Consider the following 18189-nt stretch of genomic DNA (forward strand, 5'->3'; position numbering starts at 1 on the left):
CCAGGGTTAGACAAAGGATCTAGAAGCGTCTCCCTGGGTCCCCCTGAGTGTCAGACCCTCTAATGTCATGCATTCCCTCCTCTCCAGCACCCGTGAGGTGGTTCTCAGGCCCATTCTGCACATGCAGAAGCAGTCTGTGGCCACTGAGCAGGGGTGCTCAAAGCCAGGGCCCCCGCTTCCAGAGTCTCACACTGGCCCCCCACGCTCGTCATCCAGATTGGCAGGCAGCCTGTGACAGTGGCAGAGCCAAATCACTGCTCTCAGAGGCAGTGTGTAGAAAAGGCCTTGGTCTCGCGATTGCTTAAAAGAAAACCAGCCCTGGCAAATCATGGACTGAAACTCTGAAATTTTCAATTACTTTTGAGGAAGGAATTTTATTTAAAATCAAATCTTTATTTAAAAGAGAGCGTGGGATTATAAATATATACAGTTTGTGACAAAGATCAAGTAGAGGAAAAAGAGAAAAATTCTCACAAAGAATGTATTTCTGTTTTCTCGAAACATGGAACTGTTTTTCTGGTAGAGACAAAATCTTGTAAGGGACCCAGCTGTAACTTCAAGAAGTGTTTAGCCGGCCTGCCTATGTGCCCAGCATTTAAACCAGCACAGAGAACTGGCTGCCTGTAGGCCCTGCCACTGCCTTAGTCCAGTGATGAGTCTGAGGCACTGAGGAGGCCTGTGTTATAAATGACAGGCGACGTGATCTGATGTCACCCCACCTGGAATATGACCCCGTCAAGACATCCCCACCCTGAGACAGCAGGCCTCTGCAACCTGTCATCCTTGAGGACTCGCCCTTTCCTGCAGGAGGCGGGGAGGATTGAGCTGCCATCCAGTGGCTTCAGACATCTGGGATGGAGTGGTCCATGGTGTGGTGAAGCAGAGTCGGGGACAACCTGGATACAGCAACGATGACAGTGGCCAAAATGAGCAATGCCTTCCCCTCTTCCCCACACCCTGTGCATCCCATGTAGGCACATCAGCTTTTATTTCTAAGACTTTCAAATCACCAGAAGCCACCAGCCACCCTGAAGGGAGGGGAGGGGAGAGGAAGGAAGGGGAAGGGAGGGGAAAGGAGAGGAGAAGGGGAGGGGAGGGGAAGAAAAAGGAGGGGAAGGGAGGGGAGGGAGGGAGGGAGGGAGGGGGGGAGGGGAGGGGAGGGGAGGGGAAAGGAAGGAAGGAGCAGCCTTACTTTTTGACCATGTGCTCGTAGATCACAGTGGGGATGACGGTCAGGGTGACAACATTCCCGGCCCTGGCCAGAATCTCTGTGACTTCTTTATCCTGGAAAGGAGGTGAGTGAACTGTCACCCCGGGGGCCAGAGGCAACTCTGCAGGCCCCTCTGTGGAGAGGTCAGCATGGTCCCTGCTGAGGGACCTGATTGCAGGGGCAGAGTCCCAGGCAGACACCCAGGTGAGGCCTTGCTTGAGCAAGAACATGGGCCTCCGCCGGGACATGTCCTTGGTGAAATGAGCATGAAACGACCCTCACCTGGAGGGCCTGTCTGTGGGCCAAACCCTAACAGGGCCTCCCAAACCTTCCTCCCCTTCCTTCCCTCACAGAGCCCCGGAGTCTCACCAAGCCCACGTCTCCCTGACCCGTCACACTTGGGCTCTGGCCCCAAAGCAGGAAGACAATGACCATGGTGGGGGACATCAGATGTACCCACCACCGCTGGGCTCCTGTCGGCCAGCCAAGCTGAGCCAAGCCCACACAGGACCTCTTCCTCTTACATTTTGTTCACCCGTAAAAAGAGAAAGGCCTGCAGAAGCCATTGTATCCTGGGGAGCACAGAAAACGAAAAGTCTCTAAGTAAAGTGTGCCAAACAGTCCAAAAGCTAAACCATGGCAACAGGACATCCTTGGGCCATTATTCAGAGACCGGTGACCTTGACTTTGCTGGTGTCTCTAACTTGGTTTGTGTTTTCTTAGTTGTTCCAGGATAAATGGGAGAAGATATGCGAGATAAGACTAGAGATGGCCACAGAGTGAAAATAGATCAACTTTGAAAAGATAGATGACCTCAAGAAGCATAGCTATCTGGGGCCATTCAGAAAAGGGACAAGGCCAGTCCTAAGCACCTCCCAACACCTGCTTTGGCAGGGTCACCGGTAAGTGCACAGTGAGGCCGTGAGCCCTCAGGGAGGATGAGAGGGTCTGCAGCACACGCAGAGGGACTGCTCTCCAGAACAGTTAAGATCCAAAAACTGGAATGCTTTGAAAGTAGTGAATTCACTAGTATCTGAAAGAACCGGCTACTCAGAATTGGTATTAGTGTACTCAACGGTTTACGTGTAGTGGGTCCCCTCTGGATGGTCACGCCTGATCCCCGAGGGAGAGGAGACAGACGTGAGAAGGAACTTCCTGACCATAATGCTCATGAGCCACCGGAACAAGCTCCAGGGACGGTGGGGGAGACTGTCAAGCACAGGGAAGCAGATATGTGACAAGAATGGCTTGTGATGGCCCTTGTGACGGGTGGGGAATGGCTTAGAAGACTGTCAGCTTCGGCGGGATTGCCCCTGCCTAGGACACTTCTGTGGGGCAGGGTGGGGGGGCGACAGGGGGACCTGCCCCTTGAGACTCGAAGCCGCGGCTGCAGGAAGGAAAGGACCCTCACTCTGCGTCACAACTGGGATTGAGAAATACTCTCAGTCCAGGCGACATCAGGTCAGGACAAAAACACTGTCACTTGTTCAGAGACCAGAAGCCACATGACTCCTTCTCCGCGGTCCATTCCCTGAAGGCACGCACCCCTCGGGCCACGTTCACAGCACCGACACTAGAATACTTGCTCCTCCTCGTTTTTCCAAGGTAAAGCTCGCTGCACACACACACTCAAAAAATGAACATAGGTCAGGAATGGATTTCTAAATAGCAATTTTCTAAAATACGCCGATTAGTAAACATGATCCAGGATGCAAAGAGAAGCATCACACAGAGTAGGGAGGGATCCACGCAGCCAGTAGCCACCTGGGCACGTGTCCTTACACAAGTCCTCACACGCTCTCTTTCTGTCCCACCTCTGGCCTCCATGCAATACATAAATAGTATTTATTGAGCATTTACTATGTGCCTGGCACGGTGCTCAGAGCTCTATGCACCTGGCCTTATTGAATCCTCACAACGACCTTCCGATTGGGGAACCTGAGGCTCAGGTGGGGGCGGCAGCCTTGCCGCAGACATGGAGTCTCCCTCCACCCAGCAGTCCCGCCCCCCTCCCCGCCCCCGAGAAGTTCCGGCCACCAGCCCACCTTCAGCCCGATGACATTCTGCCCGTTCACTTCACACAGGTAGTGGTTGGTGAGGAGCCCGTTGCGGGCCGCAGAACTCCCTTTGACCACAGAGACCACCTTTCCCTTCTTGATGACAAAGCCAGCGTGGCCCGTGCTGTCCTTGTGCATGGTGACAGTCCGCTGGAAAGGTCTGACAGGAAGGGGGAGTTAGCTGGGCCTGGGACGTGGCTGGGGGTGGACAGGGAGTCTCTTGGGGCTGGCTCCTCACCTGTCGCGAACGACCATGACGATCTTCTCGGCCGATGCCTTCTTCACCGCCCGGTGGGCTTTGTCTGTGCTCCACCCGGCACAGTCACGCCCATCAATCTGCAAGATCTGGTCCCCAAAGCGCAGCCCCACGAGGGACGCAGGAGTATTGGCCTGGACCAGCTGCACAAAGAGCCCCTGGGAAAGGCCGGTCCCGGTCAGTTCCCTTCACCACGGCCCAAGCTGTTGTTTTCCTCCCGGTCCTGGCCGGTCCTACAGGGCACTAGGACTACAGCTCTGCCAGCAGGTGCTCGGGTTACCCGGTTGTCCTGGGGAGGAAGCATTCCAGGCCACGCAGCTAGGGAGCAGCTGAGTCAACGGTGGCTGGAGGCTGCACCCCAAACCCCTGGACTGCACGGCCTCTCACAATGGCATCAAGGCCCTGACTTCCACTGGGGGTGGGGGGGGGCGGGGCTCGGCGACAGGAACCCACGGAGGGGCAGGTGGCTTGTCCCTGCCACAACCCAGCGCCAGCCCTGGGGCCTTGGGGGAGGGGGTTGCGAGGAAGAGCCTGGGCTCGGGGGTTAGGTGGGCCTCGCTCCCAGTCCCTCTGCCTTCCATTCCCGCGTTGCCCCCTCTCGGGCCGGTGGGCGGTGCAGCCAAAGCCCTGAAGGCGCTCCGGCGGCTCGGGGCTGCTGACTGGCGCTGACCAGCACGCGCACCGCCCTCCGTGGGGCCCCTCCTCCCCAGCCCCGCCCTCAGCCCCACCTTGTCGATGGCCCGCAGCCGCAGCCCAGTCTTGCCACGCTCGTCCTTGCACAGGTGGATCTCGCGCACCCCGGGCTTGATCTCGGCACGCCGTGTGCCCAGGCAGTTCCCCGACACCGGCGCCACCACCTGGCCTGGCGAAGGGTCCGAGACCGCCGTCTGCAGGCACCAGGGGAGTAAGGTGTCAGCCGGCCCCTGGGGCCTCGTAGGGATGCGGAAAGAAGGACAGAGTGGTCCCTGGGGCCCACCCCATCCCCAGACCACACGCTTCTCTGCTGGGGTTGAGAGGGGACATGACTTCATGAAACCACTAGGGGGCATCAGAGTCCACGCCCCTGAAAACTAAGAACATGGGGAAAGAAGAGGGGTACACAGAAAAGAGGATTTCGTTTTCCAAGGCAAATTGGTATCAGAGACAGACCCCTTGAAAAGTCACTTAAAAATAGAAGAAAGATTTTACAGCAATAATGAGCAAAGGGGAAAGAGGGGCTCGATTTGATTTTTGTCTTGAAAGAAAATTAAGCTAAAAGTGTACGAATGAATGCTTTCTCCCTAAGACCCAGAACAGGGAAGATGTCCAAGGTCTCACAAGTATTGACTATAGTACTGGAAACACTAGCCAGAGCAATAATGCAAGAAGAGGAAATAAAAGGCATACGGCTCGGAAAAGAAGAAATGAAATGGTCCTTATTTGCCGATGACATGAGGGTCTACTAGAAAATTTCAAGGAATATACAAGTAAACTCCTAACTTACTAATAAGTAAGTTCACCAAGGTCACAGGATACAGGATCAACATCCAAACATGAAGTGTGCTTCTACATACTAAAAATGCACACGTGGAAACTGAAATTAAAAATGTAATACCACTTACAGCCACTCAAAAAAACCTTAGGTGTAAATCAAACAAAACGTGTAGAAATTGTATGCTTAATATCACAAAACACTGATAAAAGGTGTCAAAGAAGATTTAAATAGAAAGATATTCTGTATTCATAGATTGGAAGAACGTAGTAAAGCTGTCAAATGTCCCCAAATTGATATACAGATTTAAGGCAATTTCCATCAAAATCTCTACAAGATGTTTTGTAGACATAGGCAAGGTTAATCTGAACTTTATGTGAAAAGACAAAGGAACTAGAATAGCTAAAACTATCCTGACAAAAGGAATAAAGTGAGAGGAAACATTCAAACAAATTTTAGACTTATTATATAACTACAGTAATCAAGACAGTGTGGTATTGGCAGAGGGACGGATACATGGATCAATGGAACAGAATAGAGAATCGAGAAATAGCCTCACACAAATGGGGACAACTGCTTTTTCACAGAGGTGCAAGAGAAGTTCAATACAGAACGAATAATCTTTTCAACAAATGGTGTGAGAGCAACTGAACATCCACAGGCCAAAATATGAACCTTGACCTGAATTTCACACCTTATAAAAAAATAACTCAAATTCAATCATAAATTTGAATGTAAAACATAAAACTATAACGGTTTTAGAAGAAAATAACAAAACATCTTCAGGACCTAGGGCTTGGTGAAAATTTCTTAGGACACCAAAGCATGACCCACAAAAGAAAAAACAAATCAATAAATTTGACCCCATCAAAATTAAAAACTTTTGCTCTGCAAGAAACCCCTTGAATAGAATAAAAAGAGAAACTACACACTGGGGAAAAAATATTTACAAGCCACGTATCTAATGAAGGACTTTAGAATAAAGAATTCTTAAAACTTCAAAAAAACAATCAATTTAGAAAATGAGCAAAAGCTATGAAGAAACATTTTACTGAAAAGAATACACAGATGGTAAATAAATACATGAAAAGAAGTTTAGTATCACTAGCCATTAGGGAAATGCAAATTAAAACCATGATGAGACATCACTACACACTCTTAAACATTCATTTATCATACAACCTACCAATTGCACTCTTGGGCATCTACCTCAGAGAAATGAAAACTTGTGTCCGTACAAAAACCTGTACACAAATATCCAATATAGATTAATCTGTAATAGACAAAAACTGGAAACAACTAAAATGTCCCTCAACAGGTTAAGCAAACTGTGGTACATCCATACCATGGAATACTCCTCAGCAATAAAAAGGGATGCACTACTGCCTGACACACACGACAACCTGGAAGGGTCTCCAGGGCATTACACTGAATGAAAAAAAAAGCTCATCTGAAAAGGTCACGCACTATAGGATTCCACTTACATGACATTCTGAAATGACAAAGTTATAGGGACGGAAAGCAGACAAGTGGTTGCCAGGGGTTAGGGATGGTGGGGGCAGTGGACATGGTTATTAAGGGGCAGCGCGTGGGAGACCTTTGTGGTGATGAAACACTGTAGCATCTTGATTGCGCTGGTTACAGTATCATCTATGCAGGTGATCAAATGACATAGAACTATAGCTGCACATTGTACCAGTGAAAATGCCTGCTTTGATATTGTACTATTGTTACGTAAAATGTAGCCACTGGGTGAAGGGTACAATCTTCTCCACCCCTCTCTGTACTACCTTTGCAACTTCCTGTGACTCTACGATTATTTAAAAATGAATAAAAAACAATTAAAATTTGTAAATATTATAAAAATACATTCAGATGTCACATTTTTGTCAAACTCGGGTTAAATGTATTTATGTCCTAGTTATTGGAACAAAGAGGGATTAAATCAACGGATTAAAATTAAAGTATATAAACATGACGTTCTTTGCTTCATGTTTGTACTTTACAGCCTAAGTATCAAGGGGCTCATTTTAGAGAAACGCTCCAGGGTGTCACCAGCTTTTCTCAGGGTCCCACATGTCCTCATCCTAATCGATTTTCTCCTGTGAGATTCGTATTTGTCAGTGACTTTGTCTGTGGCAGCGGCAGTTCTTGTCACTTCCACTAACTTCGTGAAGTCCTCCAGCCTTGGCAAGATTTCCAGTTGCACTATGCCATTGATTTTCACCAGCTCAGCAAGAGGCCGACAGACAAAGACACTGAGAAATGGCCGGGATGCTGGAGCTCACTGAGAGGGATGGGGGTGGGGATGAGTCTACCAGTGAACACATGTGCAGGAGTGAGTGTTTCTGCATCAGGATTCCTTTTGCTCCCTGAGCCATGGAGAGCAGGAATCAAACAATGTTATTTCATATGGGGACCAGAGCTGGGTGACAAGCTCTGCCCTGCTCCACTCTGCCTGCCCGTGCAGCTGCTCTCAAGTCCTTCACGAGAAGCCCCCAGGCTCAGGTGGGGTTTAATGTTCTCCCTTCTCATCCAGCAGGCGCAGGCCAGCAGCCTAAAGCCAGAGGTCAAAGGGCAGGCCGTGGCCCTCCAACCCCAAGCCCCGCGGAACACCAGGAAATCCCACGGCACTTCTGATGAAGGCTCAAAATGAAAAGTGCCATCAAGAAACTGCTCCACAGGAATGCTGGGGAACCAGGAGATCCAAATCTGTTTCCATGGCAAGACCAAGCTGGAGGGAGAGCTGGAAGAAACATCTGTGCCCACGTCAGTTAAGAGATGAATACCTACACTGGTCCCTTCTAGAATCTGAGGCAGGTTCTGTTGGACTTCTTGGCTGGAGAGGGAAAGACCCATGTAATTTTCCAATTCTGCCAGGTTTGGGTACAAAACTGATGGGAAGGGGAGAAGGAAGAAGAAAGGTATTACTCAAGGGCATGAGTTTAGCCACACCTGCCTGGCTTCCATGTGGTCGCTCATTTTGATTAAGAAGCAGGGCCTGGAAATGCTGTCTATTCCCAAGAATACAGTGTCTCCCACGGGGGCTGTGGGAGACGAAAGCAGGGACACTCGCTGGTGTGGTCCTCTCCTCAGAAGTCTGAGGGGCAGGGGTCTGACTTCCTCCAGGAGCAGCCTGGGACCCCGAGTCCCTCATGTACCACTTTGTGCTCAATTAACTGACCTTATTTGGCACCAGCCCGACATCCAGCACAAGTACAGGGCTGGAGCTGGGGCCAGGAGGCCCTGCTCTTAAGAAATCCACAGGCCGAGGGAGGCAGGTGTCTGGCCCAAGGGCAGCTCCTGGGGAAGCGTGCCCAGTGAGGAGGGGAAGAGTACGCTGCCACAGGACCCGAACCAAGACCACCACGAACAACCCTAGGGGCTACCGCAGACATCCTGGTCCCCTCATGCCGCACCTCAGGGATGTCAGTGCCCTCACTGAGTCACAATTTTCTCCACATCCCCCTCAAAGGGTTCTGGTGACTATGAACAGTGTACAGCACAGAGGCAGGCAAGAGACCAGCGCTTGGAAATGGCCAGAAGAGGTCACTCTCAGTCAGGTGCACCCCCACCCCACTCACTCACCTGCAGGCTGGGAGGCAGCTGTCTCCTGGACTGGCAGGAAGGGCATCCTGGGTGTGACTTGGGCCTGTGCCTAGGGAAGGGTGGGGGGTTGCTGGTCAGCTATGGCATGAACACCCCAGAACCCTTAGAGCCTGGGCGTCAGGGCATTACGTATCCTGGCGTGCCTGAGGTGCGTTGTTCATGAACCTTCTAGGTTGTGTGCAAATGTGGCCTCTGCAGGTGTCCGTGTTTCTGGGGGGAGGTTCTTCTGGGGCCCACGGCCCACCAAATGTCATGACCCATTTGCTCCCTGAGGCAGTCAGAACATTGAGGCCCAATTCCCAATTAAGTTCTCAGTTGAAAAGTCCCAAATTCTCAAAAACTCTCTGGGACAACAGGTGAGGTGGAAGGTGGGAGGGAAGGAAGGGGTTTCTGGGGGCTGAGCAGGCCAAACACCATGCCCGGGAGTTGAGTCTGGAAACCTGCTCTACAGTGTGGGGTCCACTTGAACTTGGGTGAAAGAAGCGCTGGAATAGAGCAGCCACGAGAGAGGCCTGACTGCAGCTGTGTGGTCTTTGCCATCCCACTGCCTTGGCCTCTGGGGACCTGCTCCAGCCAGCAGGCCCTGCATGCCTGGGGCTCTCAACGCCCATCGCCTTCTGAGACCAGGCTACCATAGTTACCCTGGGCTGCCCCACCAGGGGTCCAGGCTGACGTGTGCCTGGTGGCTTACCTGAATGATCTGGTCCACCTTCAGGTCCTCCAGAGATGGGTACAGGGCCGACATGGCTGCTCCGTAGAATACCCTGCAGGGCACAGAGGGTAAAGGGTGAGAGGAGGCACAGATGCCCACCTCCTGCCCGCATGTGCCGCTCAGCACTCAGGATGAGAAAGATATCAACAAGGCATAATTATACCCATTTGGGAAATGAGGGAACTGGGATTTTCACCCAAGTCGGTTTGGTCCCCAAGCCCGTGATCTCCACCCCTGCAGAATTCCATCCCACCACAGTCAACTGATTCTGGGCTTTAGAACCCGGACCTAGGGGACCACCCAGGACACGCTGCCCAAGAAAAGCAGGACTAGGGGCCATGTCCTTCCGTGTTCTGTTTCAAAGGTCAGACAGGCTTACAAGGTCTGATCACCTGAGACCCACATTCAATCCAGGAGATGCGTAGTGAGTTCCTGCTGCATACTGACCTACGTTAGGGATTTGCATAGCATCGTCCCACAGCTACACAGAATTCCGTCCAGTGCCAAGTGGGCGGGGACTTAATATGACAACAGAAAGGCAACAAGCCCTTTAGAACTCCTTCCCCACCCCTTACACCTCTCTTCACTTCTGGGCATTTGAGTTCTTACTGTATACCACTTATTTCCAGCCTTGATCTTGGCCATGGTGAAGTAAGACCAATGGAAATTCTTAAAAACAGACACACAAACTGTAGCAGAATTTAAACACGAAACAGAGCATTGCTCCTAAGGGACGAGGAAATGGAGGTTTGGGGGAGCCATGAACATTTACTAAGCACCTTCTAACTATTGCAGGGGAGAAACAGTAGGACCTTGGAGCAAGGTACCTAAAGAAATTCAAAGGAATTACCTCACAAATCATGCTTTATTTCCTTCTATATGAAATGTGAGGAAGAAGCTATTTTCAGATCCTTGAATTAATCAAGTTTTTCCCTGTCTCCAGGCCTTTGCATGTGTTATTCCCTCTCTCTGGAATACTCCTCCCACCCCTTCCACTTCCCGCCTGGCTAACTCCTAATCATTTTCTTTTCAATATATATTTTTTATTTTTCAATTACAGTTGACATACAATATTCTATTATTATAGTTTCAGGCATACAACATAGTGATTAAACATATCACTGATTAGTGATTAGATGAGTATAACTTATGATCACCCCAATTAAATCTAGTACCCATCTGACACCATCCATAGTTATTACGTTATTGACTATATTTCTTATGCTATACTTTACATCCCTATGACTATTTTGTAACTACCAATTTGTGCTTCTTACTCTTTTTACCTTTTTTACTCCTAATCATTTTAAAGTTGCAGACCAGAGGACTCTTCTTTCAGGAAGCCTTCCTTGATTTGTGCTCTCCCCCCACACCCGTATCCCATGTCCTTATTCTTGTTTATTATTCACTATTTCTGTAGTTGTCTCTACTTGTCAATCTACCTTGTTCAATTGGGCATCCCTAAAGGGCAGAAACTGGGCCTTCTCATTTCCTTCCCTAGCCCCTAGTATGGACACTAACTCAGTAATATCGCCAGAAGCCTGGGCTCCCACTTTTCTCCTTTAAAGTAAAGCTCTGATATCTTAAGGACATCTACTTTCCTAGGATGGAAACAAGGCCCAGAGGTCCCAAATGTGTTTTGCTTGCCTCTTACAGTCTTGTTTTTTGTTTTCTGGGTGTTATTTGAATTAGTGCCAACATTTTTAAATATGGAAATATAAAATTCTTCACGTCTAACTTGTATTGAAAAAATAAAAATATTTGGCAATGCAAGAGCATGGCAACACTCACTCAGCCAGGGCTGAGTTGCAGCCTACCTCATAGATGGGGCTGCATGTGCTTTCCTATTTCCCGAAGCACCCATCCAGCCGATTTCGACTACCTGCTTGGCTCCTGGAGGCAGGCAGTTCCAGATCCGTGCCCTAGCCTGGCCTTGGGGGCAGAAATGATCATCTCAAGAGGACAGGTATTGTCCTAGGGGGCAGGGGGAAACTGGCTGACTTCCTTTACACCAGCTCGGGGTGGGGGGGACCCCTTTCTCTGTGGCCTTCCCCACTGTGTGCACACACACTGGGAGATTTTTATGGTACCTCAGAAGGTACCATTTGCCAAAAATATGCCCTGCCACCAGGATCACACATGAACAGCAGATGTGAAAATAAGAGGCCACCCCTGCCCTGCTTTTTCTAACCCTGAAGCAGCAGAGTGTTTTTATTTTTAGCAGCTGCCCTCTGGGAGAGCAGAATCGGAGATCCACTTCCTGGAAACCACTCTCAGGCCAGGCCCACACAACCCTTTCTCTGTACCTGCGACCTTTTCACCACTGCCACCTTCACTGGATCCCAGCTCAATTTTGGGGTCTGAGCAGAATTAGGAAGCAGGTATTCATTCCCCAGCCTTTAGGCAGTTCACGATATGGTGGGGACTGGCTCTGTCAGCAAACACGCTCTCTGTCTCATTCAATTCTCTATTAATACTTATTCACATTTGAGTGCCTACGGTGTGCCAGAGACCCGGGAGCTGTTTCGGTCATGCTGGTCCCTCTACTTGGCACACCATCGTTCCCTGGGTGGTGCACGTTCAAGGCTCAGCTCAAATGCTACCTTCTGGTTGGCTTTTTGAGGCCATGGGACCCCTGCTAGTAGGCTGGGTCTTCTTGTGTTCCTAACCCTGACTTTTACTGCCCCTATTGTCAAGCTATTTATCATATGATTACTATCTGGGTATTTACTCCTACGGGACCCAACCTCAGAACGGCAGGGGCTGTTTCCTGCTCACCACATTATGCCTCCGCATTAAAAGTTCCCAGCACATGAATGCTGGTAAAAATTGTTTGACTGAATAAATCAGTGGTTTTCCAAGGAACAGAGTAGAATTCGTGTGGGCCTTTTTGGGTGTCACAAGACTGGGGAAACACGATTAGCCTTTAGGCAGCAGGGAGATCAGGACCTCTCCTCATGCACAGATTAGTTCACCACAACAAACTGTCCTCTGTCCTGCACAGCTTTCAAATGTCCTACCAAGTTTCATGTAGGAAAAACGCCGGTTTGTAAATTGTCTTATATACAAATACGAGCTTTACCCCGGTTTTAATGTACAATTTATTATTATGCAGAAATGCATATACCAGATTGAGCGAAGTTATCCTTTGTTTTACCATTTTGGAAAATCATTGTCAATCTTTGTCACCATAGGTGAGTCACCAGAACACACCCATGTGTGTTTGCATTTGTAGCTGTCACAGTGATTTCACATCTGTAGACAAATACATTTAGCCTTTGACTTAAGATGTCAAATATAAATTGTTGGCAAAATTCACTTGAACGTTCTATTAAATCCAAACTTACTCGTTTTGAATTAGGTACAAGATCGGGTTTGATCCAGTCTGAGCTTTTACATAGTGAAATGTATATTCTCTTATTATAAATTATTTTCATTGCCCTCATTTCTCCTTTGTAATAAAGACAGGGCATCATACTGATTTTTTTTACCCAAGGGAACCTGCCCTCACCCTCAGCTTCAATTCCCGCTTTGTGAACTGGAAGCCGCCTGTTATTCACCCAAGGCCTCAGTTTCCCAATCTGTCACACCGTTCAATGATTTCCAAACGACTCCCATTCCGACCCACCCGTCGCTTCACACCCAGCTGGACCCGAGCTCTCCGTGGTGCTATAGGCCGAGGCGACTGCGCAGAGACCACCCACGCCGGGCCGCGAGGTCGCGCTGCGGCGCTTTGAGCGCATGCGCCTCACGCACTCTGGCCTGCGCAAGGCTCCGGGCGGCTCCCAGGATGCCCCGCAGCTGCGGGGTGAAAAATGGCGGCTTCCTTGCCACATGGGTTGCGGGCGTAGTGGGTCGCTATAGTCCACCTGGCCTCTCGCTTTCATCAGGCGCCTGTGGGTGGCGCCGTCGTCCACAAGAGATCAGGTAAAGCAGCAGGTAAGGGGGAGGAAGGCTCGGTCAGGCTCCGCATCCCCTCTTTACCGGGCTGGAGCCTGCGCGGGTCACATCGCGCTTTAAAGGGGCAAGTGTCCCTTGGCCTCCCCACGCTCCCGACTTCCGAGGGCCATTTACAGCCTCCGAAGAAGGAGGATGCTGTTGAGGAACCGCTGTACTAAGGCAGCTGTGGGAGGGGAGGAAAGCAAAGTCAACAGGCCTGCGCTCCCCGCCCCCTGTTGCTCGAACTTTAAAGGAAGCCGTCCCTTGCTCCCTACGGAAGCGCCTTCAACCCCCTGTTTCCTACCCTTTGTGATGTCAGCGTTCCTCCCGCTCTAACCGATTTCTTGCCTGGCCCTGACTCCTGACCCGGGTGCTGAGCTGCAAGTGCCCTCGCTGCCCCACTCCACGCAGATTTACCCTGAGATCCCACCGTGGAGCTGAATGATTTGAGCCCCTGCTGCCCGGGGTGGGGGACTTGTGGTTGGCTGGGCAGATCACTTCCCACAGCAAAATTGGACCCACTGCTTTGTAGAAGGGATTCAGGCAGTTGGGCCTGTGGGGCGGGGTGCAGGACAAAAGGCTAGGGCAACCAGGAAGGCCTCCTGGAGGAGGAAAGGAGACCCTGAGTGGACCGTGAAGTATGAAGGTTCAGAAAGGTAGGAATGGAATGTGTTATTCCAGGGATAGGGAGGCCCAGGCCTAAGAGTCCAGCCGCCTTCCAGATCTTTACTACCTCCTGAACTCGTTTCCCCCCAGCTTTGCTGCCCCTGTAACAGCAGCCGCACCAAGTTCACATGGTCAGAACCAGAAATCTGGCTGTTATCCTCATCTGCTCTTGAAGTCATACCCAGCTGCTGCCCTGAGAATAAATCTCAAACTTCAACTTTGCATACAAATCTCCATGACCTGACTCTGGGTACCTCTCTAGTCAGGTCTCCTCACTCTTCCACACTCACCCTCTATTTCATTCATTCCAGACTGCTTTCTGATCCTAAAACTCACGCAGCTTGTTCATGACTCCCTACTTTTACAGGTGCTATTCCCTTTATCTTGAATGCTATTCACACCTTTTCCCTCCTTATTCATCTGGTGAGCTCCAGTTCTAAGTTTCCCCCCAAATCCCCACACCCACAGCCTCGCTTCTCCAAACCACAGAATCTCATATTCACCAATTCATCATTCATTCATTCCACTAATGCTGAATAAGCACCTACTGTGGTCAGGACCTTTGGCATTTCCTGGGTTGGATTTCCACTGTGCTGTATTTCTTTCCCTGTTTCCCTCTCTGGTCAGGAATGTCTCTGATGTCTGAATCCTCAGTGCTGAGCCCAGTGCCTGCACCCAGCAGGCATCCAGTTACTGTTTCTTAAGGGAGTGGAAAAGCAGATACAGGGAAGAGAAAGCCCAAAAAAGTCCTTTGGAAAAAAAACCCTGGGCCTAGAAGGGGAGAAAAATCACTGCGTTAATGAGGCAGATTGAAAGGCTGGCTCCTACAATCTGACAATGGAAGAAAGCTCAAGAGTTTTCTCAGTTTGGTGCTGATGGGTTCCCGCAATTTGCCTCTGAAAGGAAAAGAACCCACCTAACCCATCTCTCTCAGAGAAATTTTCCTCTCCCACTTCATTTTCCAGAATTTTCATCCCTCAACGTCTGTACTTCTTGATATTATGAGCAATAACAATACCCAACCCAGCAATCAGGGCCTCAAAGATCAGCAGGGCTGAAGCGGGGTTGTCAGCCCCCATCGTTGGACTTGGAATGAGAACACGCCTCTGGAACACTTTGTTCCAAAGAGCTGAAACTAAGGGACTCCCACGTGTTCCTGTGGACAACTCATCCATCCTTCAGAAGACTGTGCGGGAGGGATGCGTAGGTTAGACTGTCAGAGGAATAGCTCCTGAAAGGCCAAATTAGCCCAGGGAAATGGTGAGTCGGAAAGAAAGAGGCTGTTGCTAGGCCACCAGTACATATCCACCACCTCCTCCCAGCGTGTACTGCCTGCTGGAGAAAAGCTGTGGACTTCTTCAGGGAATGCAGACACCCCCGAATCCAGGCCCCAGAGAAACAGCAGGAGCAAGGACCTTGGAGGGAGGCAGGGAGGACCGGGTTCAGATTGCTGCCTCTAACTTGTGAGAGCAAGCATGGACAAGTCCCTTTTGAATATCATTTCTTCTTTTGTAATATGGATAACAATACTTGCATCACAGAGTTATTGCAGAGAGTAAAAGATTCTTTAAAAGAGATAAGCAATAGGGGCGGCCGGATGGCTCAGTTGGTTAGAGTGTGAGCTCTGAACAACAGGGTTGCTGGTTCAATTCCCACATGAGCCAGTGAGCTGCGCCCCCTGCAACTAAAGATTGAAAACGGCGACGGGACTTGGAGCTGAGCTGCGCCCTCCACAAGTAGATTGAAGGACAACGATTTAGAGCTGATGGGCCCTGGAGAAACACTGTTCCCCAATATTCCCCAATAAAATTTATATAAAAAAAACGAAAAGCTATGTGTGGAAAGCACTTAGCCCCGTACCTAGCACATAAAGGCCACACAAAAGCCATGCAATAATCATTAGCTGTTGTTTAGCTGTTGTTCGTTCAGTACATTTACTGAGTGCCTAAGTCCCAGTACTGTTCTAGGTGCCAGTAATAAGGCAGTGAACTGGGGCCGGCCTGGTGGCTCAGGCGGTTGGAGCTCCGTGCTCCTAATGCCGAAGGCTGCCGGTTCGATTCCCACATGGGCCAGTGGGCTCTCAACCACAAGGTTGCCGGTTTGACTCCCACAAGGGATGGTGGGCTGTGCCCCCTGCAACTAACAATGGCAACTGGGCCTGGAGCTGAGCTGCGCCCTCCACAACTAAGACTGAAAGGACAACAACTTGACTTGGAAAAAGTCCTGGAAATACACACTGTTCCCCAGTAAACTCCTGTTCCTCTTCCCCAATCTGCCCTTGAGGAGTGTTGCTTTCTAGCTGGATAAATAAGTGTGTATGCTGTGTTTGATGGGGAGAAAGATAATGGAAGATGTCGGCCAGAGAGCATGGGGAGGTCCAGAGAGCCTCATTGCTGGGGGGTGATGGGTGACGAGTAAAAGCCTAAAGGGTAGGGAAGAGCATTCAGTCTGAGGGCAGAGCCACTGCAGCAGCCCTGAGGTGGGAGTAACTGCGTTTAGGGAACATCTGACCAGTGCGACTGAAGTCGGTGGTTCAGAGGGAAAGTAGCAGGAGAGGAGGTTGGGGAAGTAGTGAGAGGGGCCGGATCCTGGAGGGCTGTGGGTCATAGCAAGGACTTCGCATTTACTGCAGTGAGACGGGAACCACTGGAGACTTGAGCACCAGAGTGATGTGGTCCAACTTTCATTTTAACAGGCCCCCTCTGGCTGATGTTTGGGGAATAGACTAGAGGAGCCAGTGTGGATGCAGGGAGTCCAGGTGGGAAGTGACGGCGGTGTAAGGATTGTTCCTAGTTTGGGCCACTGCACATAAAGCAGCCAATGCAGTGCCTGCCTGGCACATTAGCCTTGTTCTAAGCTCTTTCTGGGACTCAGCTGTGTGGAGGGCACATACTGGCCCCTTATATCCATTCTCTCATTCAGTTCTGACGGGGGATATTTCCAGTCTCCAAATGAGGAAACCAGTTCTTAGAGAGGGTAAGCCACCAACCCAGTTCCCCAGCACGTTTTCCTTGCGTGGTAGGGAAGTGGTTGATAGAAACAGCTTCAGGCAGAGAAGTAGCAGGCTGGCACTCTCAGTTCCTTGTGAAAATTGGCTTTTTGCCTTTCAAGGAGCAAAGAAAGGTGGGTCCCATCTCCTTGAGCACCCTCAGAGGCAGTCAGAAGGAGCCTGGAGCCATTGTCTGAATAAATACCTCGCATCCCTCAAACCTGGCCCAGGGCTGGGATCAGAAGAGGAACCCCAGTTTACACATCACTCCCAGAGTGAAGCACCTTGAAAGGAAACGGCCTGGGAAGTCCCAGGAGGGTCCCGACAGGCTGAGAGCAAGTCTCATCTCAGCCCAGCCCAAATGGGGGCCCCGGATCTTACCTGCAGGCTACAGCTGCTGCACGTCCGTCTCCTGCCACTGCTGAGAGAGTCTGTCTCCCTCCCTGGAAGGTGGTGGCCCTTGTCCCAGCTGAGTTCCTGCTCTGGGAAGGGTGGTGCCCGCTCCCTGGTCAGCTGACTCACCCGGGACTGGGACAGGCCCAGGTAGTTCTCTGTGGCTGGGTACACAGCAGGTCACCAGGCCCAGAGGAGGACTTTTGACTTAGTCTAGATGTGGAGGCGGGGTAGCTGTTGAGAGGAGTTTGAGCTAAGATGTCTTGGTGTTGAGGAAATCACACTTGGATTAGACACCAGTCCTGAACATGAGGGCAGTTTTTTGGGTTTCCACAGTCTTAAAAATTGTGACCCAGCATTTTCTCTTCTAGGAATTCGTTACAAGAAAATAAACAGGTAGGCAGTGAGGTCCCAGGGCCTACCACCATGTTACTGATAATAGGGAAATCTAGAATCCCAAATGCCCATCACAGGTCTGGTTAAATAAGTGTCTGGAATACCAGCACAGCTATCAGAGTCATTTAAGGAAGAAGCCATAAGGAAATGGCCCCGAGACACTGGCAAGGTACTGAAAAATAAACATTGTGATACTGAAAAATCAACATTGTGATACTTGTTTTGTTTTCGTTGTTTGAAAAGTGGGTATGTATTGAAAACAGTCAGGGAGGGCATATACTAAAATGCTGAAATCTGGATGGCGGGATTACGGGTAGGGTTTTTGGCTTGTACTTTTGGATGTATTCCGAGGTGGCAGTGGGGGGGGTTGTTTTGTTTTGCTTTGAATGCTTATGCTTTTTGTAAGGGGAGAGCAAATTAAATTTAATTGTTTTAAAAAGGAATTAAGATTGGTTGTCCCCAGTAAGGGGAACTTAAGGGTTGTGTGCTGG

At 50.1% G+C, this 18189-nt stretch overlaps 1 protein-coding gene across 1 annotated transcript; it reads right to left on the reverse strand.

The window, feature by feature from the left end:
• Positions 1 to 372: 372 nt before the first annotated feature.
• Positions 373 to 17417, reverse strand: SDCBP2 (syndecan binding protein 2). Its single transcript, XM_019755207.2, has 9 exons — positions 17291 to 17417; positions 9295 to 9367; positions 8583 to 8652; positions 7788 to 7888; positions 4252 to 4410; positions 3506 to 3681; positions 3256 to 3427; positions 1193 to 1284; positions 373 to 896 (listed from the first exon to the last, which is right to left on the reverse strand). Exons 2-9 carry the CDS (start codon positions 9346 to 9348, stop codon positions 842 to 844), a joined length of 879 nt encoding a protein of 292 aa, XP_019610766.1. The 5' UTR covers positions 9349 to 9367; positions 17291 to 17417; the 3' UTR covers positions 373 to 841.
• Positions 17418 to 18189: the final 772 nt, after the last annotated feature.

The sequence above is a fragment of the Rhinolophus sinicus genome, linkage group LG13 (assembly GCF_036562045.2).
Source record: "Rhinolophus sinicus isolate RSC01 linkage group LG13, ASM3656204v1, whole genome shotgun sequence".
Lineage (NCBI taxonomy): Eukaryota > Metazoa > Chordata > Mammalia > Chiroptera > Rhinolophidae > Rhinolophus > Rhinolophus sinicus.

What these genes read in the sequence shown, in the direction of transcription:
- SDCBP2 (XM_019755207.2), bottom strand. Translation starts at nt 9,348, where the DNA reads ATGTCGGCCCTGTACCCATCTCTGGAGGACCTGAAGGTGGACCAGATC. An exon ending in AGATTCTAGAAGGGACCAGT is followed by an intron (nt 4,411 to 7,787) that starts GTAGGTATTCAT and finishes TGGTGCCTGCAG; the next exon opens with ACGGCGGTCTCGGACCCTTC. An exon ending in GTCATGGTCGTTCGCGACAG is followed by an intron (nt 3,428 to 3,505) that starts GTGAGGAGCCAG and finishes CCTTCCTGTCAG; the next exon opens with ACCTTTCCAGCGGACTGTCA.